This window comes from Pleurodeles waltl, chromosome 4_1 (genome assembly GCF_031143425.1).
Source record: "Pleurodeles waltl isolate 20211129_DDA chromosome 4_1, aPleWal1.hap1.20221129, whole genome shotgun sequence".
NCBI lineage: Eukaryota > Metazoa > Chordata > Amphibia > Caudata > Salamandridae > Pleurodeles > Pleurodeles waltl.
The window spans coordinates 781,978,722-781,998,462 of record NC_090442.1 but is presented as its reverse complement, the minus strand read 5'-3'; the positions used below and the strand labels follow the sequence as shown (position 1 = coordinate 781,998,462).

The following is a 19,741-nucleotide window of genomic DNA, read 5'->3' as shown; positions in this document are numbered from 1 at the left end:
TAACTGCGCTAAACAAACATTTCGATCCTCAACTGAATCCAGATTATGAGAGGTTTAAACTGCGCCAGGCCCAACAGACAGAGATGGAGTCGGTGAATATGTTCTACGCAAGATTGCGAAAGCTGACCAGAACATGCGTAGGACTGAACCAGCACGAGGAAATAAGGGTGCAGATAATTCAAGGGTGCTGTTCCAACATGTTGCGGAAACTGATCATGCAACAGCCGGGAATATCCCTTAACAAGATCCTCATTCTAGCGCGCTCACGCGAACTCTCCGCTGTACGGGCGGATGCCATGGCAGCTGTAAGGGGACAGACCATCGCAGCAGCACCAACCCCACGGACAGTACCCGTCAAAGAAGACCAGGTAGACGCCATTCATACTCACCCAAGCCCAGGACGGCAACCCGGTACCACCAGACAATGGGAAGAGGTCTGCGGCAGCTGCGGGTATGAACACAAGACTCCAGGCAGCTGTCCTGCAAAGGCAAAGTATGCAACAAGTGCGGGAAGGGGAATCACTTTGCGAAAGTGTGCAGGATTGGGAAAGGCAGGCTCCAAGATCCCAGAGGGAAGGTGGCCACAGAAAAACACATAGAGAAAGAAGTGCATGCGATCCAAGCACAAGGGGACACGAATCTACCAGTGTACGACGAAAAAGAAGAGGAAGACGTGTTTGTCATATCCTTCACAGGAGGAAGGCAGCGTAAACGATGACCACCACCCATGAGTACGGTCAAGATCAACAACACCCAGGCCACCGTGCTCATCGACACAGGGGCATCAGTCAATGTGATGGACAATACACTGTATCAGCAACTGTCTCCCAAACCACCACTATCACCCAGCAACACCAAAATGTATACGTACGGTGGATGAGATCCCCTCCCACTGCAGGGCACGATAGAGGTACCTGTCGCAAATGAAGGATACAGCACCCAAACCAAATTCTACATAGTGAAGGGAGACCGTAGCACTTTGCTGGGGTGCTTGAGCTCATGTTCTTTGAACGCCAGGTGTATGAGTCATATGCCGAATCCATCCTTAAGGATTTTCCCCAGCTATTCACAGGACTGGGGAAACTCAGAGGCAAGCAGGTGAAGTTACATATCGATGGAGCTGTGACACCGGTGGCACTGAGACACTGAAGGTGTGCCCGGCTCATCTGCGCCCGGCTGTGGAGAAGGAACTACTGACTCTTGAGAACCAAGGAGTGATTGAGAAAGTGGATGGGCCCACGCCTTGGGTCTCGCCTCTGGAGATCGCGCCGAAGCCAAAACAACCAGAGGCCATACGCCTCTGCGTGGATATGCGCCTACCCAAACAGGCAATCAAGCGGGAGCGTCACATTACTCCCACGATGGACGACATCATCGCGGACCTCAATGGTGCACAATGGTTCTCGAAGTTGGATCTCAATTCTGGCTACCACCAATTGGAACTAGACCCTGACAGTCGGAACATCACCACCTTCTCCACTCACGTCGGACTCCGACGGTTCAAACGGCTGAGTTTCAGAGTCTCGTCCGCAGCAGAAGCGTTCCAAAATGCCATCCAAGAGACGCTGTATGGACTGGCGGGGGTAATCAACTTAAGTGACGACATCCTGATCTTCTCAGAGACGAGGGAAGAGCATCACCTCCGCCTTAAAGCCACTTTACAAAGACTCTCAGATGCACGCCTGACATTGCACAAGAGCAAATGTGCTTTTTATCGCTCCTCCATCGACTTCTTTGGATACATTTTCTCGAAAGATGGTTTACAGGTGGATGCAAAGAAAGTGGAAGCCATCTGCCAAGCAACGACTCCCCAAAATGCCACAGAAGCCAGGAGTTTCCTGGGAATGGCTACTTATTGTGGCCGGTTCATTCCCCAATAGGCCACGATGGCTGAACCCCTAAGACAATTGATGAAGGTCAATCACAGGTGGGAGTGGACTGCCGAAGCAGACAGAGCCTTCCAGGACATCAAAAGGGCACTGTTGGATAAGATAACCATGGCGTATTTTCACCCCGAAAAAAGGATGGAAGTGGTGGTAGATGCAAGCCCGGTGGGGCTGGGAGGGGTCCTTATGCAAGAACAAAACCCCCAAGAATGGACCCCGGTTGTGTATGCCAGCAGAGCCCTGTTGGCAGTAGAGATGCGGTATGCCCAGGTCGAACAGGAGGCAATGGACATCAGATGGGCATGCAAGCACTTCCATCTATATCTGTATGGCCAGGAATTCCAAGTCGTTACGGACCACAAGCTGCTAGTGTCTCTGTTTGCTGGATCAATGAGGTTGGCTCCCCCGAGAATAGAGAGGTGGGTGGTCCTGCTACAACCATATCGTTTCACAGTCGTCTACCACCCAGCGGCAAGTAACCCAGCGGACTATTTGTCGAGGCATCCACAGACAACTTCCCTGGGAGTTCCGGAAAGCAAGAATGAAGAAAAGATGGAAAGTTTTGTTAACCTGCTGATACAGGCGGCGTGTCCGGTGGCCCTGACTGTGGCAGAGCTAGCAGAGGAGTCAAACAAGGACTGTGTTATCACCCGGGCAAAGGAGGCCATGGGTCAAAACATGTGGAAACATTTCCTGGAAGGGTTAAAAGCCTACAATCCACAGGAAAGAGTGGCAATGCAGTGACTATGGAAAGTCAGAGAATTGTCTGTTGGCGGTGATGGCCTCCTGCTATGAGGTCAGAAGATAGTGATCCCCCACAGTCTGAGGGACAGAGTGGTGAAACTAGCTCATCAAGGTCATCAAGGAGCGGCAAAAACAAAAGCGAGAATGCGAGCGAAGGTGTGGTTCCTGGCCATGGACACAAGGGTATACTTGTTTGTGGGGAACTGCACCTAGTGTGTCCTAACCGCTATTGACCCTCCCACCAACCTGGTGATTACTGAACCACCTTGCTGCCAGCCCTGATCAAAGGTGAGCATGGATTTGGGAAGTTTTCCAGATGGCAAATTAACAGTGGTTTTGATTGACTCATTCACAAAATTCCCAGTATTAGAGACGGTGGTCTCCACCTCGTTCGAGAACCTCAGACCGGTATTGGAGAGAGCCTTTGCCACCTTTGGCCTTCCAGATGAGATCCTTACTGACAACGGCCCCCCATTCCAAGGGCAGCACTTCAAGACCTTTCTGGATGAACTAGCCATACGCCATCGCAAAATAATGCCATATTGGCCGCAGGCCAATGGTGATGTGGAAAGGTTCATGCGTACTCTGAATCGAGTGTTGAGAATCGCTATGGAAAGGGGCGAAGATCCCGAATGTAGTCTCCAACAATTTCTGCGTGCCTATAGGCAGACACCACACAACACCACGGGGTGTGCTCCCGCTGCCCTGATGTTCAAAGTTGGCCCGTGTGACTGCATCCCAGCTGGAGCTCATTGAGAACCTCCGGCGCTAGATGTAGCCGCCACGCAACAACGGCGGAAACCAGTCAACGACCAAGCCATGGCCCGAAGAAGAACGTGATGCCGGGACTTTCAGGTGGGCGACAAGGTGGTGGTGAGAAATCGACAACCAGGAGGTAAGTTCCTGACTCCTTTTGAGCCAGAGGTGTGGACAGTGGTGCGAACTCAGGGGTCCATGGTGACCGCCCGACGTAGTGAAAGACAGGTGACAAGGAATATTTCACATTTCAAACGAGCGGGAGAGACCGTGGATGATTGCCCAGAAACTGAAGAAGAGGGTACAGTCGGAGAGGCTGACCAGGAATTCAACGAGTAGTAAGGAGGACAAGCGGTGTCCAGCCAGATGGAACCTCAGACCGCAGAGGAGGACAGGGAGATGAGGTTGAGCAGTTGGAGTGAGAGGTATCATCTTCTGCCCAACCCGGCTCCCAGTGAGCGGCTTCGAGACTGTGCATGCTAAGAGGCATTGAAGCATATGGTGGCATGTGCCCCGGATGGATAGCGCCCTAAAGAGACTGTGAACATTGCTGTCCACGACCTGGCCAGCCAACCACCACTATGGCCAGGGCGTGAGCAGTGTGGAGAACAGTTATCATGACATAGCTGTGTTTCGATCTCTCTCTTTTCTCTCTTGCTCTGTCTCTTTTTCTCTCTATTTCTCTATTCGGGCTTTTCGCCATCTTTCTATATGCCCATCTCTCCGCCTTCCCCCCCCCTTTTGGCCCTTTTTCTTCCGTTCTTATTTGCAGTTTGTTTTGTTACTATGACAGTCGTGGTTATGACTGGTTCAATTGCGTGGGTTGGTGGGTTGTGTTGTGGAATAAAATCCTGGAGAGATGTAGAGAGCCACGCGGGCTCTACTATACTTTGTTGCCTGCGAGGTCGCAGGGCGGGCTTCGGCCCGCATTAATAAATGAGTCCAGGTCTGCGACCCGGCAGTCCTTACTCTGAGAGTGTAATGTGTGCTCCCATACTTTGTGATCTGCCACCGCGCGGCGCCAACGCTACACCACGCACTGCTGCTGTTCACCGCACAATTCTCCAGTGAAGTCAGGCACTTATATTGTGCACTGAACTCTGCTGCAACAAAGTAGTCAATGGCTACTCCTTCTCCATACTGCTGCACACGGCTAACAAGAATGCCAACCATTGCTCCCTTCTAGCTGCACACTGCTGCAGGACAAAGCCCCCGCCAGTGCCCCTTCTAGCTGCACAGTGCTGCAGGAGAGAGCCCCCGCCAGTGCCCCTTCCAGAAGCACACTGCTGCAGGAGAGAGCCCCCGCCAGTGGCCCTTCCAGTTGCACACTGCTGCTGGACAAAGCCCCGGCCAGTGCCCCTTCTAGCTGCACAGTGCTGCAGGAGAGAGCCCCCGCCAGTGCCCCTTCCAGCAGCACAGTGCTGCAGGAGAGAGCTCCCGCCAGTGCCCCTTCTAGCAGCACACTGCTGCAGGAGAGAGCCCCCGCCAGTGGCCCTTCTAGTTGCACACTGCTGCAGGACAAAGCCCCGGCGAGTGCCCCTTCTAGCTGCACACTGCTGCAGGAAAGAGCCCCCGCCAGTGCCCCTTCCAGCTGCACACTGCTGCAGGACAAAGCCCCAGCCAGTGCCCCTTGCAGCTGCACACTGCTTCAGAAGAGAGCCTCTGCCAGTGCCCCTTCCAGCTGCACACTGCTACACTGCTGTAGGAGAGAGCCCCCGCCAGTGCCCCTTCGGGCTGCACAGTGCTGCAGGAAAAGGCCCCGCCACTGCCCCTTCTAGCTGCACACTGCTGCAGGGGAGAGCCCCCGCCAGTGCCACTTCTAGTTGCACACTGCTGCAGTAGAGAGCCCTCGACAGTGCCCCTTCCAGCTGCACACTGCTGCCGGACAAAGCCCCGCCAGTGCCCATTCCATATGCACACTGCTACACTGCTGTAGTAGAAAGCCCCCGCCAGTGCCCCTTCCATCTGCACACTGCTACACTGCTGTAGTAGAGAGCCCCCGCCAATGCCCCTTCCAGCTGCACACTGCTGCAGGAGAAAGCCCCCGCCAGTGCCCCTTCCAGCTGCACACTGCTGCAGGAGAAAGCCCCCGCCAGTGCCCCTTCCAGCTGCACACTGCTTCAGAAGAGAGCCCCCGCCAGTGCCCCTTCCATCTGCACACTGCTGCCGGACAAAGCCCCCGCCAGTGCCCCTTCCATCTGCACACTGCTACACTGCTGTACTAGAAAGCCCCCGCCTGTGCCCCTTCCAGCTGCACACTGCTGTAGTAGAAAGCCCCCGCCTGTGCCCCTTCCAGCTGCACACTGCTGCAGGAGAAAGCCCCCGCCAGTGCCCCTTCCAGCTGCACACTTGACCGTGAAAGCCAATGATCACCGCTCCTGCACACTCCGACGAGACCTAAGTAACCGCTGCTCCTTTCCATCCAATACTCCACTGTGAAGAGCCCAGCTGTCCTATTCTCCAACACACGCTGATCCACACGAGCAGTCACCCATTACTCCGAGAGAAGGCCCGATCACCGATCACACAAGTATGCTTTGCAGACATTAAGCAAATCAACGACAGAAAGAAGGACGGGACATCACCACTGCTAAAGAGAGGGCCACGGAGAACCCTCGAGATGAAGTCGGGTAACCCAGGACTGGTAATGTTACTGGCGAGGAAGTCTTGCACAGGGCACCTCAGGTCACGCCCTCCTCTCTGCTCAGAGCGTGGTGCATCTTTCATCTCCAGAATGATTCACTGGATGGTTAAAGAGACAGCCAACAGATGAGATTACAAAGCGGTGAAAGCCACTGACAGTAAAGCGGCGAGGGCCCTTGAAACCAATTACACAGAGGCCGTAATATATAGCGCAGTATTTCTACGCCCGCGAGGGGGCTTCGGTGATGGTGACTTCCTGGGGCTTCAGTGGGCTCGGAGCAGGGATAGACTGGGCACGAGGGAGAGAGCGAGAGACGAGACAGGGAGCAACAGGAGGAGTCACTGAAGCTCTGAAAGGGCGCATTTTCCCTGGTGGATTTTACTACTGTCTAAAAGCTTCCATTCTGGCTGTGGTCCCAGCTCTCCGCCTAGGAAAGCTGGATAAAGGCAGCTCTAACATCTCCGTGCTGCCGCCTCCAGTGCAGGCAGTGACAGCCCGGCAGGGTGTGCCCTCTACGGTACCCAGAATCTTTGTGAAGCTTCCTCGGGTACAAGCAGCGAGGACCCAGCATCCCGGTGCAGCCTCCGCCACTGCAGGTAGTGTGGGGCCAGAACCCAGCAGATGTGGAAACCTCTACCATACCCGGGGTCCCCGTGCTGTCTCCTCCAGTGCTGCCCACCTCTAGGAGCCCCAGCCCAGCAGATGTGTGCGCCTCTAGGGTCTTCAGCATCGCTGCGCTGCCGCCTCCAGTGCCGGCAGCGAGGCATTGGGTGAAGAAGCCATTGTGCAGGATGTGCCTTTAGATACCCATACATTACAGGATGCTCAGAATGAGGAGTCCAGATCAAGTACCTTAGGATACACATCAGAAATAATTCACAGCAGAAGCAGAGTGGAACTCGGGAGAGTGCTAGTGCTGGCAACCGAAGCCAACACCCCCCCCCCCCCCCCCCCCCCCCAACGTATGATAGCTGAAGAGAAGTGTGAGAGCAGAGGCTCGAACAAGGGGGGGGGGAGAGGGGGCGGGGCGCGGACAGGGTGAGGGCACGGGCCACAGGGTCCCAGTGATGCAGGTGCTCTGTACAGGGATGCAAGGCAAAGGCACAGTGGGGCCAAAGGCAGAAAGATTGCATCATGGCATAGTAGGCAGAGCCTGCGTGTGGTATCAGCACCCTATGGGCAGGGGAACAGTTAGACTGATAAGCTCAAGCGACGTATAGCAGGGAGAGCGCGGGGCCAAGCACTCTGGGCAATAGCATATTGAGCTGGAAGTGTGGGACTTGTGCCCATGGGGCAGAAGCAAAGCGGGGGTATGGGCATAGCGATGAAGGGCACATTAAAGCACGCGCACTGTCTGACGGGTGTAGGAGGGTATATGAGCAGCGTGGGGAACAGGGACTGATTCGGGTCCATGGTGACTGGGGGAGACATGGGGTCACTGTGGGGCAGTAGCACTGTGCCACACGTCTCACAAACTGAGACTTTAAAGTATGCCACGGGCTGCTGTAGCGGGTAGCCGTGCTTAAGAAAGGGAATAAGGGCACGGCACCTTAAGGTGTGAAAGGGAAGCCCCCGCCCCGTTCCCAGAAAGGAAAAGCTTCAAGTGAAAAAACTTGGCCCTTACCTTTGGCCCCTCGCAACACAAACCCGAAGCCCTCATGCTCCCGCTTCTCCAGCACGGCCGTCTTCTCTTCAATGATATAATCACTGGGCGGGAGAGAGCAGAAGAGAATGGCAGGGTTAGATTTCAGCACCATGCCGCCGTGCACTGGGGTGAACGGGGAGCTGTCCGCCCTGCGCCCGCCACCAGCACCTTCACAGCCTGCCCCGCGGCCAGCAGCCCCATCCTCTCACAGCCTGCCCCGCGGCCAGCAGCCCCATCCTCTCGCAGCCTGCCCCGCGGCCAGCAGCCCCATCCTCTCACAGCCTGCCCTGCGGCCAGCACCACCACCACAGCCACCGTCCTAACCTGAAGCCCGCAGCAGGGGACGCGTTTTCCCTGGCCCCGTCTCCTCCTCTTCCTGCCTATTCGGCTTCTTTCCGTCCCCTGCCCCTTTCTCCTCTTTTTATCTCTCCCTGCCTCTTCCCTTCCCGCTTTTCTGTCCTACCTGTCTGCCCCTTTCAGCTTCACTCCTCCCCGCTACCCCCTCCGCCTTTCCTCCCTATCTCCCCCTCTCCCTTCCTCGCTCTCAGCCTCCCTCAACCTTTCCCTTCTGCCATATTCAGACCGCGTTCGAGCCTGAAAGCTCCGTCCCTCAAAGTTACACCTCCAGAAAGAAGACCCCATATCTGCCCAAACCCCGCGCTCCTCTGTTGCCCCCACCTCCAGGTCGGGCAGCCGGTGCCCGGGTATGTCAGCATGGAGCCGAGGCGCGGGGGGCACATGTGGGGATCGAGCCGAGCTCGGCAGCCATTCCTGGGGCTCTGGGGGAAGAGGGGAGGGCGCGCACCGGAGGGGAGCGGGCTCTTTCATAAGTTTCCTGTTAGAGATAATGGTATAGTTTAATCTTCAGCGAAAAAAGCCCCCTCCCCGTTGCTAAGTAACATTCTGTCATTAAAAATGTGTGTGTGGGGAGGGGGCTCATTGTCCTACATGAACAAGAACACAGCTGTTCTCCCCCTAATGGCAGATCCAGGAAGAGCCATGCAGGAGAGAGGCTGGGGATGTGAGAGAATGAAGGCGCCTGTCCGAGGCAGCAGCCTGTGCGAGGGAAAATGTCTGCACATTTTAGGAGGAGGGAGGTAGAGAGCAGCACTCTTCTAACTGGAGTCGAGATGCAGCCTTGTAAATCCCTCCCAGCAGAGCCGCATGTCTGACATCAGAGGGGAGGTGAAAGGCACAGACATACATCTGTGCACAGGCACAGAAGAGATATACAGACACCGAGCACAGACTATACATACAGATGCGCAGCAGCACTTGCCCACGATTTACACACAATAAAACACAGTTGTGCACCGACACCGGAACATCAGCCACATAGCCGTACACGAACAAACATAGCCCCATAGGATACACACAGCAACAGAGTCGCAGACTGTAGATGCAACTGTGCACAGACACACAGCTGTGCATCAAACGCTGTCACGTATTGTACACCAAGATTTGCACCAACACAGCTCTAGCCTGCACAGACAGACTGACTCGTGGACAGTTGTACACCAATACAGTCTTATAGTATATACAGACAAGACATACAGCTTTTCCTTAAAGTATACACACAATATATATATGTATATGTGTGTGTATATATATATATATATATATATATATATATATATATATATATATATATATACACACACACACACATATATATATACACACACATATATATATATATATACATACATATATATATATATTCACAGAACAAACAAAGGTTACAGGGACGTTATAGTTAGGTTACAAATTTACTCTTACAAAACCCAAAAAATTCAGCAGTTATAGTTGGAGTTTTTCTATAACTCGCGCCCTAAAGTAACTATAACTCGTGCCCCCACCATGCACAGTTTGCTTAACAATAATGTTATTGCAAACATTGCAGTGATATCAAAGATGCCATACAAGATCTAATGAATGACATAATATGTGGAGTAATTAGCTGTGCATGGCGAAGGTGCGAGTTATAGTTATCTTAGGGCGCAAGTTATAGTTACTTGAAAGAACTCTAAATATAACTGCTGAATTTCTATGGTTTTGTATGAGTAAATTCAGATCCTAACTATAACGTCCCTAGCGGGTGTTGGTTGCAAGGCCTGGTCTTGCAGCCAAGCCCTTATAACCACCCAACCCCGCGCCATGCATGGCCTTTGGCTGTGCGCAGCACAGGTTGACCACAGGGCCTGTCTCAGTCAGTAGATGTGTGAGTGCGTGTGTGAGTGTCTGAGTGGGTCTGAAAGTGGGTGGGTGAGTCTATGAGTGGGTCTGAGTAGGTGCACGAGTGTCTGAGTGCATGTGTGAGTGGCCCCGTGAGTCTCTGAATGCATGTATAAGTGAATGAATTAGTGTATAAATGAGTCTGTGGTTTTTCTTTCAAAATTTCCATAATCAACAATATTTTGCGAATAATCTGTGGAGATTAATGAAAATTCGTGATTTTTCACAACTATTGCGCGCCGTGATGCAAAATTATATTAAACCTATAACTGCCCCTAAAACATACAAATATCACACCCCTGGGGTTAGTGTACCTTCACCCTGACCCCTTATGCCACTTTCAATTTGTATTTTCACTTGTCCTGTAAAATAAAATGGCGGTCGCAATTTTCTAGTCAGGTTGCGGTGAGCCAATTGCAACACTTCTTTTTGCATGTGTATTTGTGAAAAATCGTGAATTGCGCAAAATATTAGCATGCAGAGATATACACATTTATTTGCCCTTTAATATCTCCTAAACTAATGAACGGATTTACACCAAATACCAAAAAGCACAATCTGTGTACTGACAGCTTTCTGCCAAATTTGGTGTATTTCCATCCAGTGGTTCGGGCTGTAGACCTGTTGACTGGTCCTATAGGAATTAACATAGGAAACATAATGTTTTTTGAGCCCTCCTTTTTCTCAGCCCCCGCTTGACGGATCATCCCGAAACTGTAAATGCTCAACAAGAATCAGAGGGCCACTTTTTGGGGAAAATTTCACGAAGATCCGTCAAATGGTGCCAAAGATGTAGATAAGTCAAAAAATGCTTTTTCTATGAAACATGGTCCTAACTATAATTACCTATTGGTGATATAGATATATATATTATATATATTATATATATACTACCTATTGGGGTCGCCTGTAGCTTGCTTTTCATTCGGCCCGGGTGGGCCTGGTACCTGGGCATTGCCAAAATATAGGAGGGATGCAAGGGCCTCTTTCCTAGGGCTTATCAAAGCTCAGTGGACTGCCCCGGGCACTGCACATAATGTATGCGGTGGGCCGGTGCAGCACCCCCACACCCCTGGGACCACCACCTCCTCAGGGCAATATTTATGTATGCGGGCAGGCTTGCTAGGCCCACCCGCATCCTGAGGACCGCCCCTCCTTGGGGCAAATGCTATTAAATGTATGTGGGGGGCCACACACCTCCCTCCAACCCCACCACCTCCCCAGGGCAATAACTACAATGTTTGGGGGGCTGCGCAGCCCCCCATGCCCTGGGGACCACCACCTCTCTGGGGCTCAATTAACTTAATGTAGGGTGCCTGTCGCAGCCCCCAGCCCCAGTCCCAGGGCCCACCACCTCCTTGGGGCAAAACTAAATGAAGAAGGAGGGGGCTGCGCCCCCCCCACCTCGTTGAGCCATGCATAGCCTTGGGGACTGCCACCCCCTAGGGCTGGCTCCTGCTACCTCCTGAGGTGCCCACCCTCTGGAGGTACTGTTTGCTTTTGCTTAAGAAAAGCTGACAGCTCCCAAGCAAATGCAAACATAACTTCGCTTTCAGTAAGCAGGAGCTGTGAAACAACTCCCGCTTGCTGAAAGCAAAGTTTTCATCTCTTTCCCTACACACAAACATGTGTGCAGCGAAAGAGATTAAAAGATTGCTCCCATAAGCAGGGAGCTGTTGTTTAAAGCAGCTCCCTGCTTGCAGGGACAATGTTGGCAGGACGCGGGGAGCCGGCTCGGACCACGGGGGGCCTTCAGATTCCCTGCACGGTCCTGTCAAACTCTCTCTCTCTTACTCCCTATTATTGGATGGGAGAGAGAAAGAGAATGGTTGTTAATGCCACGGTCTCTCCACAAAATGCCTTCAAAGTGTCACACTAGAAAGATGTTTAGTTGGAATGTTATAGCTACATTTTGATACACAGCATAACAGACATAACTCTGGCCCACTGGTAAAGCTGTTGTCACACATTAGGTTGAAGATTTAAATCCTGGTATCTCATGGCAGTGTGTCTGTTTCTTTACTCATATTTTGAATGTTAAATATTCCTAGTGATGGAACATTTATATCTTTTTCCCATCACCATAGTTGGATTGAATGTGATAAAGATGCCTGGACACTATTAGTAAGGAGTCACCTGCGGCCTAGTGGTTAAGCTCATAGCCCGACACACAGAAGTTTGAGGGTTCCAGTGTAGGTGTGTCAGTTGTCATTCATCAGTTTTAAATTATTTTTAAATTCAAATATATAAGGTATATACAGAAAGGTGACTTCATTCTTTGCACTTGTCAAATACATTTTTTTGTTCAATTTGTCAGAACACTTTTCATTGTAAATGGCGCGGTGTTGGGTGGTTATAAGGGGTTGGATGCAGGACCGAAGGCCATGCGTGGCGCAGGGTTGGGTGGTTATATGGCGTTGGCCATAGGGCCTGGCCGCAGTAGCTGGATTAACGTACGGTAAGTAAAATTACTTTATGTTAAAAAAAAAAAACATAGAAATTCACTGAAAAAAAAACAAAGGTTACAGGGACGTTATAGTTAAGAAATAGAATTTTAAAGAACATAGAAATTCACTTAAAAAACAAAGATTACAGGGACGTTATCATTAGGCTCACAATTTAAACGTACCAATCCATGGATATTCATCAGTTATAGTTAGAGTTATTTCAAGTAACTATAACTTGTGCCCTAAGGTAACTATAACTCGCGCCCTTGCCATTCACCGTAATTACCCCAGATATTACAGCACTCATGACGTCTTTTATAACATTATTGATAACATCACTGTAACATCTGCGGTAACATTATTGATGAGAAAACTGTGCAAGGCGTGGGCACGAGCTATAGTTACCTTAGGGCACAAGTTATAGTTACTTGAAATAACTGACTATAACTACTTAATTACTTTGGTTTTGTATGTCTAAATTGTAAGCCTAACTATAACATCCCTGTAACCTTTGTTTTTTTCAATGAAAATGTATATGACACCACTATGTAGTTATTGTTAGGACCTAGTTTCCATAGACAGAGCATTTTTTTGTTTTGCCTATATCTTTGGCGCCACTTATTAAATCTTCAACGAATTTTCAAAACTTATACTTTGCTCAGTGCAGCTGCTGTATTGAGAGTCTCAGGGTGATCTGTCAAGTGGGGGATGAGAAAAACGGGGAGTCTTAAAACAAGTTTTCCCCATTGAGTTTTCCATAGGACGTTTTGACACGCCTACAGCCCAAACCACTGAATGGAATTACACCAAATTTGGCAGGAAGCTAGATCCTATTTTGGCGGAAATCCATCCAGTAGTTTTGGAGAAATTTAAGGCCAAAAAATATAGATATACAGGGACGCGGATCCTCCGTGAATCTAACTGTCCCTGTGCTGATATGTGATTGGCTGCCACCACTTCTACAAAAAGTGTTGGCAGTCACCTTGGGACTCGGCTCCCGCTGCGTGCCAGGGTGCCGACCCCCAGGACAAAGCTGTTTGCTGTGACTTGATGGCAGCTTTAAAGCTGCTGTCAAGTCACAGTAAACACTGGTCTCCGGTGAAGGGAGAGCTGTAAATCAGCTCTCACTTCATCAGAGCTCAGGTTTCCTCTAACTGCTTGCCTGCAGAGACGCAGTTATGCAGACAGAGGAAACTGCTCTAACAGAGAGGGAGCTGCATTAGCTCTGTGTGACAGCAGTGCTGGCTCCCACAGGAGATGGGGAGCCAGCTGAGACCGTAGGGGCATTCAGGCTTCCCCCACGTTACAGAACATCATGGCGGGCCCTTGGGGATGGAGTCCCTGAGGTCGAGATCGGCCTGGGGAGGGGGGCCAAGTAGACCCCTCCCCAAAGAAATAAAACATTAGGCTGCGTCCTGGGGGTTGGGGTCCCCGGGGCCAAGAGCTACCCTTTTGAGGTTGTACCCGCCCCCACCCAAACAAATAAAAAAAAATAGTCTGCGCCCTGGGGGAAGGAGTCCCCGGGGCCAAGATCGGCCTTGTGGAGCCCCCCCCCCCCAAAAAAAATAAAAAATTAGGCTGTGCCACGGGGGTGGGGTCCCCGGGGCTGAGATCAGCCTAAGGAGGTGTGCCATGATTGGACCTGTGGATGGGGACCACGTGGGGACCCCCCCCCAAAAGAAATTAGGTTGTGCCCTGGTGGATGGGGTCCCCAGGTCCGAGATCGGCCCGGTGGAGGGGGGCCATGTGACCACCCCTCTCTCCCCTGCAAAATAAATCTTTAGGCCGTGCCCCAGGAGATGGGGTCCCCGGGGCTGAGATCAGCCTGAGGAGGTGTGCCATGTGGCCCCCCTCCTGCCCCTCCAAATAAATTAAAAATTAGGCCTCACCCTGGAGGATGGGGCCCCCATGGCTGAGATCTTTGCACCAGGGCATATGGGGGAATATTATTATGAAATGTATCACAAGAACCACCCAGGCTTGACTATTGGCTGGGAAGGTTCCATCTTATAGGTAAAAAAGAATAGATTTGGGACATCCTTGTATCGTTTGACCCCTTTTACCAATCTGCACCAAATTTAGCATGCTGAAAGGGTGAACACTGTTGGTTATTTCCTGAACTTTGGTTCAGATTGGTCAGAAGGGGGGGTTAAAATTATTAAGGGTATGACAATGGAGTTCTCTGTGGTGTATGGTGTCAATCTTAATTACAAATGTGTGAGTTATGGTTAGTTCTGCAAACCATATCTTGCACACCTGACATACAAACAATACCTTGCACAAGACATGCAATGCTTATGTCCTCACACTTGATGTAACAGATGACTTCAGAAATTACATAAAATGATCTTGCAGCTGACATCACATATTACTTTACCATTAGCATTAATAAAAATATGAATACCATTAACATGAGCATGGATACACTTTGATCTCTTTGGGTGTGTGATGTCATTTAAAGATGTGCTATGACTTCCTCTTACTTATTGTTATACATATTGCAAGGTCATAAGCAACGCATTTGTGCAAGTTATGGCAGTAAGGCAGGTCTGCGAGCATAACTGGGGAATTTCTGAAGCAAACTGAAGCGAACCATAACTGGGTGATTTCAGGAGGTTTTCATTTTTAATTTGTATGCATAGCCGCACTTTAGCTATGTTTTTCAGAGGTATTTTAAAGATGTTATGAGAAAAGCTAACCATAACTTCAATTTTTGTGTTTTGTCCAGTGAATTTCAGCATTTTTAATATATACTACATACAGCTTGTATAAAAGCAAACAACTCCACTGTGCACGGCCATCGGCTGAGCACAGCAGGGCTGGTCCTGCACCCAAACCTTTGATGGTAGTCAACCCATGTCACTCACAGCCTTTGGCCATGCACAGCGGGTATTTGTGTCAAGACTGGCCAGTGCACAACCCTGCCCTGTACTAGAACTTTGGCCCTGCTCAGTGGAGTTAGGCACTGCTCACAGCTGTTGGTCTTTAGTAGCTGAGGTGCCACAATTGCTTTTTAATCATTTTCCAGTATTTGCAGCCCTTGAGCTGAGATTCTCTGCAGACGTATGTGTAGGATCTAAGAAGAGTTCATATTCTGCAAATCTGGCAAGAGATACACAAACCCCAGAAAAATAATATTTTTTATAAATTAATGTTAATCTTGGGGATTTATTGGAGGACTCACTCCCAACTCCCATAAGGTGCTGAGGTCAGGGTATGCTCATCCTGCACCCCATGCCCTTTTTTATTTTCCCAACACATTGATCAGTACTATGCACTGGGTAATGGTGGTTGAACAGATTTCTTTTTGTTTTGCAGCCACCCAGTCAGTGCATGCGGACTTGCAGCTTTAGGTCCAGATCAACAGTCTGATGTGGAGGATGGGACAAAAAGCTAATTTGCCCAGTTTATTTATCCACAAATTAATGGTCAAGATGGCTCTAAAATTGAACCCTTTAAAACCTACCCATACCCTTTTCTAATTCTAATTTCTCAATAAACTATTGAATGAATTAAGAAACTGTAGAATAGCTTGTATTCTCAAAATTCGCTAGCAATGATACAGAGAGGGTAAATACACCACAGCCTTAGCAGAAGGCCAGTGCATAGTAAATAATGCTTCTTGACTCTGCCTGATGGTCAGGGAGGGATGTGCTGTCTTATTCTCCATATCACAGACTTGTCAAAGGTCCTGGGAATATAAACATTTCTCTCTGGGCTTGTTCTAGGGTCAGAGATTCTTGTCCCATCCTCCATTTCCACCATATTGCCCACCATAGCATTCTCTAGTGGCTGAGGTGAGGTATGCCCCTGACCCCTAGTTCAATCCATCTGGTCTTGCTAAAGGGCCAGGGATTAGTGTCACTGCCTGTATATGCCAACATATAGACTCCCCGTACACTTGCCTAAGGGCTAAGCTGGATGCACCACTGCCACTTGCCCCTTTACCCCTGCCTTGTCATAGGGCTGGTGTGACAAATTCGTCTTTCCAGAGCAATCTCCCGAGATTGTTCTCCTTTTCATGGACTTCTTTGTACTTGTCTTATTACAATGAGTACAGTGAAACTGTAATTCAATATCACTGTGCATGAGCTTTACTCCTGAAAAATTGTTGAAATTGGTCACATCTGATTAGCTTATTTAGCTTTCCAGTAAGGTTGGGACAGCAAATGCACCAGTGGAATGGATGCCGTCACGTGGGCTTTCGTGTATAATCCACACACATGTATGACTAACAAGTACGGCTCCAGAGAAAACCAGTGTGCCCTGGGTAGCTGTAGTTTTACAATGTCTGCAGTAACACATGACAAGAAAAAGTACCCTGTCATGAAGAAAATCTACTTTTACACATTAATTAAGGCATTCTTATGTGTGCCCTATACGCGCATAGAGATTGCTGTGTAATGTACAAAAGTTGGACATACTAAATATTAAAAGAGGTATGCCCACAGTGACAAGTTGAAAGTTGCCAAACTGCTTGTCACTTTGTAGGAAAGGTTCAATTTCCCCTGCAGCGGTCTACCTAGGAAAGCCTATTTTCACAATTCAGCAATAGTGAAAGTAGATGTTTGCTATCTGTAGAGGAAAAGTGTTTTTTGTCTCACTTTAAAACCATAAAAAAAATAAGCCAGTTCTTCTTATTGTCTTTAATGTATGTAATTTGCATTCAATTGATTTGCTAGAGCTCACTATAGCCACTTCTATATCCAGCAAGGCAGTTATAGTACAAGCACTAGCTACTCAGAGGAAATGAACCATCCAAGAGGAGAAGGAACACATGGTATCACAAAGTACATCAACTGCAACCTTTCCTTTTATATGGAAATCCCAAATGGGGATCCAAGTGATAAAAATCTTTTTATACAGCAAGGTCACTCAGATGTTCGTTTCTACATATAGCAGGAGAGAAATCTGTTCCCAGATAAGGGAGAGGGACTATTCCCTCATGTCCGTAGAGGGGAATCTATGAGAGGACTAGGAGATCCTGAGAGTGTAGTGTGATTTGCCATTTGAAAGAGGACTCTTTGAAAGCTTGCAGTAAGGTAAAAAAAAGTAAGTGCTGAAAAAATGATGGAGTTTTGATTGGGCCTTGGGAATTCTTCATTTCCGGCCAACATGAAGACAAATCTTGATTGACCTGTTGTGGAAATATGTCTGAAGGACAAATGCTCTCTACTAGCTCCCAGGGCACAGAACTGCTCTCCAAGAGGTAGCTAGATGGCCTCCTATGGAGTTTTAATAGGGACCCAAATACTGAAGAAGAGCTGCATCCTGTAAGGAAGATCCAGCTGTCTAGCTATGAGTGGACAATATAACAGAAAGATTTTTGGTCCTTCTGGGGGAAGAATATGAATTAACTTCCACGACAGTGGTTGTACCATAAAGAACTTTCTGAACCGATGAAGTTTCACCTTTATTGAAAACTTAAATTTCACAATTTAAAGTAATCAAGGTGCTCCTGTATAACTGCACAGTGTAAGTGAATTATGTGTTAGTATAAGTGCTACAGTGCAATTTACATGAAAACTATAACCAAACCGTGGTTGAAAGCATGAGGTCTCTGATAAACACCTAGAACAATAGGTGTTGTGAGCCTGCACATTTTTCAAAAGTCAATCCACATTTTTAAATTCAATGTCGACGTTTCGACCCCAAAACAATGAAATTAATTCAGGCGGGTCATCATCAGGACAGAATATTAAAATAGGCAACACCCCTCTTTGATATAAATCAGACACATCCTAGTCGTGTTAACGGTAAAACTTTGCCAATGAGTTATGAGTGGACGAAAGCGAACTCTGTGGAGCCCCTGCCTGGAGACAGACACAGCGACCCTGGGACCCGGAGAGGTGACTTTTCCAGCATTTTCAAGAAATTGAAAATGTTGGTAGCAGGGGCGGATAGGCCCATCTCACTATTGAGGCTGTGACTGGAAGTCCCTAGAAGAGCACCAGAAAGAATGAAAGGAACGGATTATCTCAACAGAAAGACTGGGTCTGTCCCTCACCTCCCTACTCCTGCATTGTTCCTGTGGCAATTGGCATTTGTTTCTTATATTTTTAAACATCCATTTCTCTGGTTCATTTAACTCGTTTTTAAATATTTATCTGTCATTCTGACTGTTACATTTTACATGCCTCTTCTAAATAGGTTTGGGTTGGCAAATGCATTATTTTGAATTCTTAACTTTGATGCTGTTTGGTACTAGTTTCACTTAGCACACATTTCTCTGGTGAATTGCCTGCTGCTTGTGCCACCGCTACAGGGGTTAGGCAGAATTGTAAATTGAACAGTGTTGTTCACCTGTCCTGATTGTGCTTATGAAACTGGTAGAGGGGCTCTATCCCAAATTCATAATCAAATTTCTGACAGCTGGGAAGACCAGCACTGTGGCGTTTGACAGGTTCTCCACTATGACCAAAGCAGTTAGAATCGAGACATTCAGCTGTCAGTTGTGTCTGTCCTACATCTTCCATATGTTTTTGCAGGCAAAGGAAGATTGTAGCACCTGTCGGTTTCCTGGTCATTTTTCTCCTGAGACAGTATGGTACCCTGAAACTCCACTGCACCCTTGTGGGACAGTGTTTGTAGCAAAAGGAAGATGAAGACATTGGCCAGCTGATGTTTGCTGGCAATTAAGATATTGGGGCATGTGACAGCTGCCTGAGTTTGCTGCAAAAGCATGTAGGAGAGGACGAACCAGGGCAGGTGCCCCAGTCTCCTATTCCAAAATTTCAAACAAAATACTGGGGCAACTGCCACCTGTTATTGAGGGACATTTCCTCCTGGGACTGCTTGGGGTTTATTTCCTTCTGGGCCCGTTAAGGCTCACGGGTGCCTGCTGTAATTAAGGGTGATTTGAGGGTTATTTATTGCCTTAGACTATTGTGGGCACTGTCCTTGGATTTCAACCAAACTAATACTCGAAATTCAAAGGAACAAAATGTGGTTTTGGTTAACCTAAGATTGATAGGGCTACAGTAATGGCCACAAGTCAAAACCTAAAATAACCCGAGAACTCACTAGGTAAGGTAATAATTTATTTTCTCCTAGCACTGGCAGCATATGTTAATAAGAAAGTGTGCGCATGTGCTGATGACTATGCTAGACTTTCATTAATTCAGTGACTAAATTCAAAGATTGAGAGAAACACTCCGACCCAACACCAGATGGCGAGCTATGCAAAACATGCGTATCTACAGCGACAGATGCCATCGAACATATTGTTATTTGGTGACAGTGGACATAATTGATAGATTGGTTTGTATGCTGGTCCAGTACCAATCTACATCATTACATGCACCTCGACTGACACCATATGATTGTAGGTTTGTTAATGCATCTTGGTGTTTCACTTCTTTTGTTCTACAAACTGTGATTATAT

At 48.7% G+C, this 19,741-nt stretch overlaps 1 protein-coding gene across 1 annotated transcript in view; it reads right to left on the bottom strand.

Annotated features, from left to right (window-relative positions):
* The window catches only part of SHANK3 (SH3 and multiple ankyrin repeat domains 3), a 1,519,554-nt gene that overhangs the window by 362,116 nt on the left and 1,137,697 nt on the right, over positions 1-19,741 (bottom strand). Inside the window, exon 16 of the mRNA XM_069229472.1 lies at positions 7,655-7,737. Coding sequence (XP_069085573.1) covers positions 7,655-7,737 — 83 coding nt within the window. The remainder of the gene's footprint in view (positions 1-7,654; positions 7,738-19,741) is intronic.